The 13,225-nt window shown below is 36.3% G+C and overlaps 1 protein-coding gene across 2 annotated transcripts in view; it reads left to right on the top strand.

The window, feature by feature from the left end:
- Tmprss15 (transmembrane serine protease 15) overlaps positions 1 to 13,225 on the top strand; it is a 112,184-nt gene that overhangs the window by 40,045 nt on the left and 58,914 nt on the right. For both annotated transcript variants that reach the window (XM_052739824.1, XM_052739823.1), the window contains 4 exons: positions 1,412 to 1,552; positions 2,349 to 2,498; positions 12,274 to 12,379; positions 12,701 to 12,851. In XM_052739824.1, coding sequence (XP_052595784.1) covers positions 1,412 to 1,552; positions 2,349 to 2,498; positions 12,274 to 12,379; positions 12,701 to 12,851 — 548 coding nt within the window. The remainder of the gene's footprint in view (positions 1 to 1,411; positions 1,553 to 2,348; positions 2,499 to 12,273; positions 12,380 to 12,700; positions 12,852 to 13,225) is intronic.

The raw sequence follows: 13,225 nt of genomic DNA, 5'->3' as shown, positions 1-13,225 counted from the left end.
TTAGAAGAAGTTTGCCCAGAAAGCAGGTGCGCAACATCAGAGTCGAGGGGGACAAAAAGAAACAGTGTGAGTCGTGGAGTGGGACAAAATTCAACAGTGTCTCCAGAGCCTAGCTCTTAACCATTTAGCCCTCTGGTACCCTCTTTGGTGCATAGCATTCCATCTGGCACAGTGGTTCTGATTCCACTTGGGGTCAAAAGAGTTTTTCAATATAATTAATGCTTCATGAAATCTCTACACTTTTTCCAGAGATGTCTGTATACCAAAAGCAGATAAATGAGCTTCATGAACTAAAGTCTTGAACTATCTAAACCTGATCCTTAACATTTGCAAATGTGGGATCTAACACACTGTCAAGGATGCTGTTATGTGCCCACCTTCATTTGATCCCCCCAGAAGCCACTGTGTATAAGAATTTTAATGTACAGGAAATGAACATGGTGGCAGGAATGAGGCAGATAGGCTTAAGGCAAAGCTTCTATAGTATTCATATCTCTTAAGTGATTGCACGAGATTTTCAATATGAGAATAATGCTGGTTATGAGTTACATACACTGCTAGGTCTCCTAGCCAACATAAGTCTTCATGAGCAAAAGCTGAATGAACGATACATCATGGATGGAATATTAATACATGGCTCAGTGTTTGAGTTTGATATTTCCACTGGGTTTTGTTGAAATTGCCATTATAACATGAACTTTTACTAATTTGTGCAGAAGTACATATTTTTCAATATTTCATGATGTATCTCTTTAAAAGAAAATGAATAGCAATGATGTGTCCTCCATCTGAAGTTTGACACTTTTCAAAGGCCTGAATTTGATACATACTCCAGATTGCCCATCTAAAGTGTGTGCTTTTGTGTACCTGAACATGACTCATTTAAATGTGTGGACATTCCCCTCCCCAAAACCCAATTTTTATTCTCCTAAATGTGATATTACTACCTTTGATGATGGACATGGTAAGCTATACATTGTTGCAAAACCATTTCATGTAATGATAATTTTATAAATTATATGATTTCAATTAATACTACAAGCATATCAATGCTTGAGAATCAAAAGTGGAAAGATAATCTATAGGTGGCAGAGTTAAAGCAGAACAATAATACAATCGGTATCAATTCCATAGAAGCAATTCTTACATTGTCTATTATTGTTTTGAGTTTCTACTGCTATGTGGATATATAGCACTTTTCACTTCAAAAACCATGCACTTTTTACTTCCATGTGATGTCCCTGTGCTAGCTCTCGTTACTGTGGTATGGGACACAAAGTTTACCTTTAGCCCTATAACTTCTCAACTTGTGGCTTTTAGAGGAACATACTTAGTAAAGTAATTCATCTTTTCCCTTTGTGGGTAGAAACAGAATATGCTTATAGTCATTTGTCAATATTTTCTTTCACAGCCTCTTTTGTGGAAACTAATCCTGGAACAATTCGAATTTTCTCCAACCTAGTTACTGTCACCTTTTTGATAAACTCTGATAAAACTGATTATGTTGGCTTTAATGGCACCTACGACACCTTTAACATCAATGACCTTAGCAGTAAGTACTTTCTACTGGTCAGTCTTTGACTCTCCAGACGCTCTAGTGTTTTTAACATCAGCAGGACCTAAATTTTTGACTATATGAGTTCTTTCCTAGCTTTTAACTAATTCTCTCTTTAGATAATAATTAGAAACAAATAATATATTAAAAGTAGTTTACATTCTTCATAGGAATCAGATGACCAGCTTCAGTAAATCACAAGTCAATCTAACAATTAAATTAATTTTTTTATATTCAGTCAACATTATAAGCAAAAGTAGATTAGTATAAACTAATTCTGAAAAAAATTCAACATGAAGTTGATTTGATTAAAGCACTGAATTTAGTTATAAGGGGAGAGAGGCAGATGGGCACAGTATATGTGGGTAAATAGTGGAATCAATATGGAAAAAAGAAGCAATGTAAGTTTGTTAAAGCCCAATACTGTAAGAAACACAATAATTTGTCATAGTGAAACAGATATGTATTTTAACTTAAATAAAATAAAAATTTAAAATAAATAAAACTAATCACAGTTAAGATTAATAAAAAGAATAGCTTGATGCACAGGAAGCAAGCAATTAAAAAACTGTATAAATTTGGGTTATTTTCCATATAATTCAGGTTTTTTTTTTTTTTTTCGTTTTTCGAGACAGGGTTTCTCTGTGTAGCTTTGCGCCTTTCCTGGGACTCGCTTGGTAGCCCAGGCTGGCCTCGAACTCACAGAGATCCACCTGGCTCTGCCTCCCGAGTGCTGGGATTAAAGGCGTGCGCCACCACCGCCCGGCCTAATTCAGGTTTTTTAAATTCACAGATTATGAGAAAATCAATTGTGCTTTTGATGATGGCTTTTGCTTTTGGATCCAAGATCTCGATGACAATAATGAGTGGGAAAGACTTCAGGGGTCACAATTACCTCCCTTCCCTGGACCAGATTTTGATCACACATTTGGAAATGGTTCAGGTATGATTTACATTTATTCATAAAGCAAAACAAAAAAAAGCATGCACTGTTACTTCACTTGAATGAAGCTTCATTAAGTGAAAAAAATTATATTTTTCTGTAATTAATGAATAATTATATTTGAAAGAAAAATGGTAATCCAATATCTAACTGTAAGTTTTTATAACCTGTATTATTTTACCCCTTCACTCAGATATTATGATGAAAGCAAAGGTCATTAGAGATAAGAAAATTAACTTGTGACCGTATCTTTGAAATGATTCAATAGTAAGTAGACTTGTGTAAGATAATCGACTTATCTGACCATTAGTCTGTTTTGCCTTAATTTCATTTTTCTATCATTCATTGTGAATACACAGAAATATAATGTAGTTTGTGTATTGGTCCATCGCTCATAGTCTGGCTGAACTTGTTCATTGGTTCAAGTCATATTGTTCTTAAAAACACCTTGGACTTTGTGAGTGTGCAGATCCCAGCAGAACAGATAGAGATTTTCTTCTGGTCGCCATAGAGAAGAGTAAGTTGAGAGCACAGACTGTAAGGGAAAGCCGTGCTGTGTAAAGGCATCTTCCTGTGAATGAGATGCTAGATTCCATGTAGAAGCACTAACATTGAAGACAATATAGTTTGACTAAGTAGGAAAGTATGGGGAAGATAGGGGTACGTCATTATTCTGGGATGATACTAATGAGATACTAGAAGTAACACATGTGTAAAACTAATAAACTCAGGGAATAAAGGTTACAAATTTAGTAAGATGTGTACTTTAAATGTTAAGGGGAAAAAATCACAATCACGTCAGACATTGTGTGTTTGTATGTGTTTAAGTGCGTATGTATATGCATGCAGTGTAATGTGTGCATGTATGTGTGTATGTGTATATGTGTGTATGTAAATGTATGTATGTGTACATGTGTGTATGTGTATATATATGTATGTGTACATGTGTAAATGTGTTTATGTGTGTATATATGTGTGCGTGTATGTGTATATATGTGTGTGTCTGTATATGTATGTGTGTGTATGTGCATGCATATAGAGAAACAAATCCATTCTTCAAATTGACCTGTCAGTGTCACTGATAAAAACACAATACCAAGAAGCTCACACGAACACTGCTGTACTCAGGGGCTGAGAATTCATCTCACACATCACAGTTTGCACACAGTTGCGAGACCTCTGAGTGAGAACTTCTTTTCATCAAACACTGCGTGATGACTTACCGCTTTCCTTTGCCATGACATTCCTTCCAGGGATGAGAACCTAGTCATTTTTATTTTGATCTAACCAACATTTTGAATGTAGGAATAAATGTCTACACCTCTGACTCAATTATTTCTGAATAATTTATCCAATGAAACAAATTATAGCACTAAAAGTCTAAGCACATGTACACTGTATAAAGGAAACTTTTTATGACCTGAAGAGCAAAGGATTGACTTAATGTGAACGGTGACTGACATGTTGTTAATGGACATTGAAAATGTAAATTTTTTTAAAGATAGAAGCCTATTTAACTCTGGTTCTTTGAACAGAAACATTCCAGTAATAGAAAAAAATGCTTATTTCCCTCTTTTAATTAGATTAAAGATTTTATTAGCATGACTATATTTAATGTAATTGCACACAAGTCCCCAAAAACACCCTTTTATTTTTTCTTTTATTCATTTTTTGAGCCCCTAAGCCATATGTGAGATACTCATAATACATCGGTGGATTAAAAATAAAAACATATTTTCTGGTTTTATAGATCATGTATTCTATGAAAAAAAATTTTAAAAATAAGCAGTTTACATAAAGAGTAATTTTAGTACATTAAATGTGTAGGAAGAACCTGGGAAAATATAAAGCTTTGAAAGCAGAAATGAGAAAGAAAGTACTAATTAATATAAGGTGACCACTTTAGATGTCATTGAAGAAGTGACATGAATCAAACTTCTAAAGGATCACAAGAGCCAGCCACACCTGTGCTAGACAGAGGGAACAAAGAGAGCTGGGAGAACAGAAGAGAATGTTGACCTCTTTGAGGAAAAGCCATTGTGCCCACCAGGCTGGGATGCAGTAGAAAGGACAGTGAGGAGTATCTGACCTTGGCTCATCTAGGGTGCTTGATAGATGTTGAGGATAAGGAGGAACTGCTTTAGGTCCAGCACAGAGAATTGTTAGGGCACATACTAACCAACAGGACCAGCACACTTGTGAAAGTTCAAGACAATGAGACACCAGTGCCAGACTGCCCACTGACCCAGAGAAGGGGTCACGGGACCAGAATCAGAGAGCAGATGTAGTGAGAAGTTAGATTCTGAAAGTAATTTAAAAGGAATAATAGTTGTAATGAGTTACTATTAGTTACTAATAACTAAATAACTATAAATTGAAAATCAAACATTATATATCATTATAGACATATGCATGCAAATGTGCTCTGCATATATGACTGCTTCCAAAAGACCAACGATATTTAATATTGAAAATGATGACATATCAGTGATCCTAGATAATTAGCCTGGAATAAATTGTTTCCAAGAGCCTGATCCCACATGGTTAAACTACTAACTCACCCAATGAAGACTAATGCTTTGTAGTTGAAGTTTTCTCCAGTCTTGACCAGCCCCATAGACCCCACAGCTGCTTATAAAATAATCACTCAGAAGCTTACATTAATTATAACTGCAGGGTAATTAGTTTAGGCCTACCACTGACTAGCTCTTACATTTAAACTCAGCCTATTTCTGTTAAGCTATATGTTGCCACGTGTTCCGTGGCTTTACCTGTGTGTCATTACATGCTGCTCCCTAGACAGTGAGCTGGTGTCTACTGACTCAGCCTTCCACTTCCCAGAATTCTCCTTCTCTGTTTATCCCGCCTATAATTCCTGCCTGCCTACTGGCCAATCAGCGTTTTATTCATCAACCAATCAGAGAAACACAATCACGGCATACAGAAAGACCATCCCACAGCACCTCCCCTTTTCTGTCTAATCAAATAGGAAGGGTTTAACTTTAACATAGTAAAATTACATGCCTTTAGTTTAATAATCACTTTAGCCCTATAAAGACATCCTGAAATACCCAAAGAACAGGGTCACTTTTAATTTCCTCTAGTGTTAAAAAAAAATCCAATAATGTCTGTACCACACTTTAACAACAGGAGTTAGATAAAAGTTAAGAAAATCACTAGTATCTATTGACTATGATAGATATGTGTTTTTTGATGTCGAAATTATCCTTTTTCCACTTTTGTGTCATCATAATAGATATGAAAATAATTTCATTGCTATTTAAGAGAGTCTAAGTACATTGCAGGAGGGAAAAATGATTTCAGCTTGCCAGCAGAGTAAATGACTGAAGAGATGAGATGAAGCTGGCCAAAGGGACGCAGGATGGGATTTTAAATAGTTGGGAGGGAAATGGAGTCTCAGGAGAAAGGTATGTAGCAGGAGTTATGAAAATTAGACAAGATCAAGCAGGTCAGAGCACACCAGTGGCAGTAAGTAATGAGGACGACGCCAGGGCTTAATAGGTCTCTCTGACTCTCATAGCTGTGATTTCATAATCTACCAGTCATTCACCTCCAGGGGTATTTCTCTTCCAACTGGCTTTTTTTTTTAATGTGTCAGAACATTGTACCTCTGAAATGCAAGAGAATTAAACCTCTCCTGCAGTTCTTCTTATCTATGCAGGGTTCTTTTGTTCCTAGCCTTCACTTTAAATGACAGGAGAGCCCAAATGGAACAGATAAACTTTGAATTAGCATCACTTTAGGGAAGAACATCTAAACCCCTGCTCAACTTTTTCCAGATCTTCTAAAGAACTCACTCTTGGGGGAGCCACAGCTCCTCAATCTTTGCCTTGTCAGCTCTCAGGATTTCTTTGTACTTCTTAAAAGTAAAGGGAACTGGGAGCTGGTGGCCTTGATGCAGGGCAGTGCTTTGCCATGCTCAGAGGGGGGCCTATTTGTTCTGAACATTTGGGGCAAATGAGGTTACTAGCATAGAAAAGACTTTGCAAATGTAGGTGTCAGAAAGGGCTAGCTGGCATCAAGTTCTTTTTCTCCTCTTTTCAACCCAATCCCAATTGTTTTCAAAGATTTGAAGCATTGAGTAGAATGGTAGTCATTAAAATTAAGAAAACCTGATGTCTTCGCTAGGGTGAAATTTTATTGCCCCCTCCTTCTCCATTTAGGGAACCACAATAATGGAGGACAGACCACCACAGTCTATTAAACCAGCAGCAAACTTCCAGAAAAATTAAAAATTAAAAGAAACACTGTGGAGCACAAAAAGCTTATATATATATCTGCATGTCAATTTGGTAAATAAATATACTTTTAGTATAATTTATATTATCCTTTGAAAGTAGCATTATTTTCTTTAGTCTTATCTTTCTTGCTGTATTAAATTTTAGAAAATAGTACTACTTTGTCATATTTAAAGAAACTGAATTTAAACCAATCTTTTTATTAAAACTCTCAGTAATATTTACCTAGTATATTCCACTGTCTTATACCCACACTAAGACTCACGAAGCCACTTACACCAACCTGGTTTCTTCTTGAAAGAGACCTCCAGTTTTCTAGAAAGCACAGTCATCTCCCCGGACTCTGCTGTCTACATCAGCATCAATGCATGCCTAGGATTTACAGCTTTAATTGGGGTGTTGACTGGAGAGATTTTGAATTCAGTTCATGGGGAAAGAAACAGAAAAGATGACAGTAGGAATTTGTAAGAAAAGTTTAATGACTAGAGAAAACGGTTATTGTATGCTTGAATTAGCCAAGTTTATTCAACTTTTTGGCTTTAAACTTACTTTAAGGTTAATTTCAAGAAATCTAGAATGCATTTCAAGAAAATTAAAGAACTAAAAAAAAATATCATTTAACTATAGAAATCCTGTATGGTTATGTAAAAAATATCTGATGAGTCATTCCTTCTTTGTAGGACTCTAATAAATGTGAAAACAAGCCAAATTGTTATAAAAATAGGTTAAACAACATTTACCTAACCCAAACAGAAAACACAAAAATGAACAAGATACTACTCATTTCCCCCAAATTCTTCAATAAGTACATACTGCAGGCCTAGGGAACTTGCTTAATGGGTAAAGTGTTCACCAGGCAAAAATGGGGTCCTGAACTAGATTTCCCAGCACCTGTAAAAAGCCTAGTTAGACAACAGGCACTTGAAATGCCATAACATGGCTGGGCAGTATGGGAAGAAATTAGAGGGTCCCTGGGGCTACCTGGTCAGCCAGAACAGTCACATCACCAATCCCCAGGCCAATGAAAGACCCTGTATCAAAAAAACAACTAGAAAAGCTCCAAAAGCAGGACACCAAGGTCATCTCTTGGCCTACATAATGCATATATGCACATGTACATAGACACACACACACACACATATATATATATATGAACACTCACATACACAAATGTGCATGATATCTTTAATAAATGTAAAATAAAATAAAAATTGACATATTCCATGCATGATAAAAGAGATTGAGCAGCACAGCATATGAAATGACATCAGAGAAATAAAATGTGTTTCTGAAAATTCAAACGGAGTAGTCACTTGTGTAGCTCGAGTTTTTCTCTCCGGGTCCCGCCAAGCCCCAGCAGTCCCATAGCCCACTTATAAAATAAGCATACAGACACTTATATTATTTAAACTGCTCAGCCATTAGCTCAGGCCTACCACTGTCTAGCTCTTACTCTTATACTCAGTCCATTTCTGTTAATCTATATGTCGCCACGTGTTCCATGGCTTTACATGATGCTCCCTGGATGGCAGGCTGGCATCTCCTCCTCTCTGCCTTCCTGTTCTCTCAATTCTCCTCTCTGCTTGTCCCGCCTATACTTCCTGCCTGGCCAATCAGTGTTTTATTTATCAATCAATCATCCACAGCACACTTGTATCAAGGAGGCTTTCTTAAAGAGCCAAGTTAAATTTTCTCCAATAAAAGTATAGTATTTTTAAGAGAGAAAAATTAAAAGGAGAATACGGTCAGAAAATAACACAGGATCTAAAATGTCCTTAAATTTCTATGGATTTGGATATACACAGAGAATCAAAACTTAAAGAAGTGTTTTACATATAATAGATAATTTATTATCAGTAGGTCTAGAAGATATGGCTGCCGTAGTAAAAAGGCCTCAACAGAGTGACTCCATATCTGTTGTAGAGATAGATGATCTTGAATGAAGAAGTGACCGATCAGATACATCTCAGGGAGCACTCCTAAGCATTGCTGTGGTTAGTACAGAATTCCTGATTTATAGCTCATCTTAGAGGAAGGCACATTTGGAAATAAACGCTACCAGCAGTGTACTGATTAGTTTATATGTTGCTGTGATAAAACACTGATCAAGAACAACTTAAAAGGGAAAGGGGTTTATTTGGTTTGCAGCTTACAGTTCATCATCAAAGGAAGCCAAGACAGGAACTCGTGGCAGAAACTTGGAGGCAAGAACTAAAGCAGAAACCACAGAGGAATGTAAGCTTACTAGCCTGCTTCCTCTGGGTTTCTCAGCTACTTTTCATATACCACCAGACTCACCTGCCCAGGATTAGTACCACCGACAGTAGGCTGGGCCCTTCTAGATCAATTAGTAGTTGAGAAAATAATCCAATGGGCCCATAGGCCAAACTGATAGAGGGAAATCATCATTTGAGCTTCCCTCTTTCCAGGTAACTATTGTGTCAAGCTCACAAAACTTAACCAGCACAAATGGTGTCCTGCTATGGATATTGCTCTGTATGCTGTGAATGTGTTGCTCTGATTGGTTAATAAATAAAGTGCTGATTGGCCAGTAGCCAGGCAGGAAGTATAGGTGGGACAAGCAGAGAAGAGAATGCTGGGAAGAGGAAGGCTGAGTCAGGCGTCCCAGCAAGACACAGAGAAAGCAAGATGTAAAGATACCAGTAAGCCATGAGCCACGTGACAACGTATAGACTTATATAAATGGGTTAATTGAAGATGTAAGATATAGCTAGCAAGAAGCCTGAGCTGGTAGGCCATAAAGTTTTAATTAATGTAAGTTTCTGAGTGATTATTTTATAAGTGGCTATGGGGTCCTTGGTGCTGGGAGAGCACAGGAAAACCTTCAGGCACAGTGTCCTGACTTAGTGTCATCATCCCTAGTGACATCACTTCTTCCTACACCTGGTGATATACTCCAGGAAAAAATATTGTCTGTGTGGTTTCTTACTCTGAGTATAACAACTAAGTGGATTGCTAATTTAGAGCTCACCACATGAAGGTACAAAGTTAGGTTTATAGTATACTCAGATTAGTGAAGGCAAAAGATATGGTCAATTTTGAGAAAACTCAAAAAGAGAAATGATAGTAACATTGGGAGTAAAAAATGTACCTTCTCCCAGAGACAAATGTTAGAAAACTGGTGTGCATAAAACATTAACCCTCTATATTAGGAAATCTTCTAGGTTAGAAAAAATTCTGAACAAGTTAAAATGAAATATATTCTCTTTGAGTATTCCTATTGCATCCTGTATGCATTAAATAAGTCAAGTGAGCAATATCAAAATGCCATAGATTAAATTAAAGAGTAATTGGGTGAGTAGACTAAATTAATGCAAGTTGCACACTCTACTCTCATAATTTTATAGAGAATTTATTTTACCTTTTGTTAGCTAATTAATTTAGCTGACATAGATAATAACTTAGTATATATATGAAACCATCTCTATAGCTCATGATGTTTACTACATTAGTTTATTTTTGAAAATATAAAAGGTACTATAGTTTCCATAATTAGTGTTATTTTATGTGGACTTGATGGAGGTAGATTCAGAGACCCATGACGAAACGTTGGACAGCACTAGGGGAGTCCTACGGAGGAGAGGAGGAATTATAAGAAATGGGGCTTCAGGAACATTGCAGGAAAACCCACAAAAACTACTAGCCTGGATTCAGAGTCTGAACCAACAACCAGGGAGCCTGCATGGGACCAACCAAGATCCTCTGCATATAGGTGACAGTTGTGTAGTTTGGTCTACATGTGGGACTCCTGGCAATGGGAGCAGTAGCCATCCCTAGTGATTTGACTGGCTCTTGGGAACCTATTTCTCATGCTGGATTATCTTACCTAACCTGAATACAGGGGGAGGTGCTCGGTCCTATGGTCACTTGATATGCCATGCTTTGCTGAAGCCCATAGGAGGCCTGCCCCTTTCTAAGTAATTTCAGAGGAGGGATGGATTGAGGGGAGCAGAAAAGAGGAGGGTGTAGAGAATGGGAGAAGAGGGGGGAGGGGAAGCTGTGGTCGGGATGAAAAATAAATACATGAATTAATAAAAAGTCATATATTAATTGTATAATCAGATCTAAATATAGTACCACTAAATGAGTGAATAATAGATTTAATGCACTTCATATTATAAATAGTAGACTGGCTATGATGGGCGAACATGGCTGAAAAGAAATACCAACATGATGTGTGCTTCTATTACACAATCAACTCCTAACTTGAAAATTCCAGGACAGTTAGACCACTTTCATACTTACTGCTTTCTTATCATGCCCTAAGTAACTAAAAGCTAGATGAATCCAAAATGAATTTGTTTGTGGGCTCTTAGAGAACAGATGCTGGTACTTGTGCTATGAATCTGAAGCTGATCTTTTACATAGCTTTGTATATGTGAGCACAGACATAGCTAAAATATTCATGTAATATTACAACTTATATAAAATGTGAGTAATCTGTTACTACTATAAACTGTTAAACACATTTATTTTATCTTGCATTTTGTAATATAAATCACTGTATCTGTATATATTATATTTATAAGGCATTTGGCATGATTTCACCTTGATAGAACACTCATTTATTCTGAGTAATTTTTGCCTCATTGGTCTAAATATGTGTTTATAAGCAGTTCTGCTTGTATTTCTTTTCTTCACATCTTATTCTTACTCTTGCATATTACAAATGAATGAGATTGCATTTTATATGCAACATTGCCTATATTTTTCTGTTGCATGGCACAGGAGAGAAGATGTTGATTTCAAGCAAGTACATCTGAGCATTTCATAAAAAATGCGTGGCAATCAAATTCTATTAGTCCAATATTTCATTTGCTTTGTGGCACAGTTTGCTGAATGATTCCTGCTTCTGTCTTAATATATGAGTTTCAAACTAAGAATGAAGTAAATCCCCCTAAGAGAATGTTCAAGATAGTTTTACCTAACCTTACTTCACACACTTGGAATGACTCAAATCATTGGCTTGAATAATGAATTCTAGACCAGAAAGCACTTTTGCTGTATCTTGTGCTACTTCAAAAGCTTTTATATGGATTAGCATGCTGCCTGTTCCATTGTGATCTGATTAGTTATCATTCAGAGGAATACAGAAGTATGAAACCCTTATAAAATCAGACACCTTCTTATGTAAAGATATGCAGTGTAGTCAATGGGATATAAAACCAGTGTTCTTTGGAACGTTTAGACTTGTCATCAAATGTATGCTCAAATAATTGTATATCCCACGAGTTAAAAATCAGAATATCTAAATAGAATCAGCCATGTGCTGATTACCTGTCAAGCCATGAGTTTATCAAGATGTGTAGGAAATTAGAATTAAAGTGAAGAAGTCCAAGGTTGAGTGATTTTCCTAAACAATTTATTATGGCAGAGTCAACCATTCTGGACTCAAGTCGGGTACCTCATCCAATGTGCAAAAATACATGTCCCAATGCTTTATCTTAAATGTTTATCTCTTTTAAGCAAGTCAAAGTTCTTAGTTGTCTTCGCAGGATTTTACATTGCTACACCAGCTGAACAAGGATGGAGAAATGAAAGAGTGGGACTTCTAAGTCTCTCTTTAGAGCTCCCTGCGGAGCCTGTCTGCCTTCATTTCTGGTATGTTTTCAGTCAGATCCTTCACTTCTGGTTGGGCATACTGAAATGCTATCTTTGTACATGTCTAGCATTGCTTTTTGTTAGGGAGCCAGTCTCAGATTTCACTAAGATAGCTAAAATTTTAGAGAATGCATTATTGTTTTTTTTTTTTTTTCAATTAATAGAACAGCAAAGTGTTGGTAGACCCTCCGGACCCTCTTCCCCAAAAATCACCCAAAGAAAACACAAATATTTTAAATACAAGAAAATACAGAGAAAGAACTAATATGAATTTATTCAATGTGTTAGGAAACTAAACATCTTTGCTTATTTCCAAACCAGGTATTATATGTGTTGTGAAAATGTCTACAACTTAAGCATTCATATCAGCAGTGATGAAACCACAGACAAGATAGTTTTTCAAAGGAAAGGAAATTATGGGAAGAATTGGAATTATGGTCAAGTTACATTAAATGAAACAGTGGAATTTAAGGTTTGCCATAATATTTTGTAATTTCTGTTTGTATTTTTTTGTGATGTGTGAGTACACTTTATAATGAATGATATGGTAAAGTATTTTCTAGACAAAACCTAGTAATTTTCTCTTCTTTTCTAATCTACCTTACTCTTTTTGTTAAGACATTTGTTCACTGATTTACTAAATAACACATTTGAGGAATCATTTGTGATATAACATACTGTTTGTGATAGTCCACGAAATCCACAGAAAAGAAGGCAACTCCATCTCCCTTCATCAATACTTTCTCCTATTCTTCTGACTTACCTTGTTCAGTTTTACACATTCTAGATAATTATCACTACATAGTTGGACATCCATGCCCATCAATATCCACCAGCTGAACCCAT

The sequence above is a fragment of the Peromyscus californicus genome, unplaced genomic scaffold (assembly GCF_007827085.1).
Source record: "Peromyscus californicus insignis strain IS unplaced genomic scaffold, ASM782708v3 Scaffold_16__1_contigs__length_79575227, whole genome shotgun sequence".
Taxonomy (NCBI): domain Eukaryota; kingdom Metazoa; phylum Chordata; class Mammalia; order Rodentia; family Cricetidae; genus Peromyscus; species Peromyscus californicus.
The sequence above is the reverse complement of the archived record's forward strand: the minus strand, read 5'-3'. Positions and strand labels throughout refer to the sequence as shown.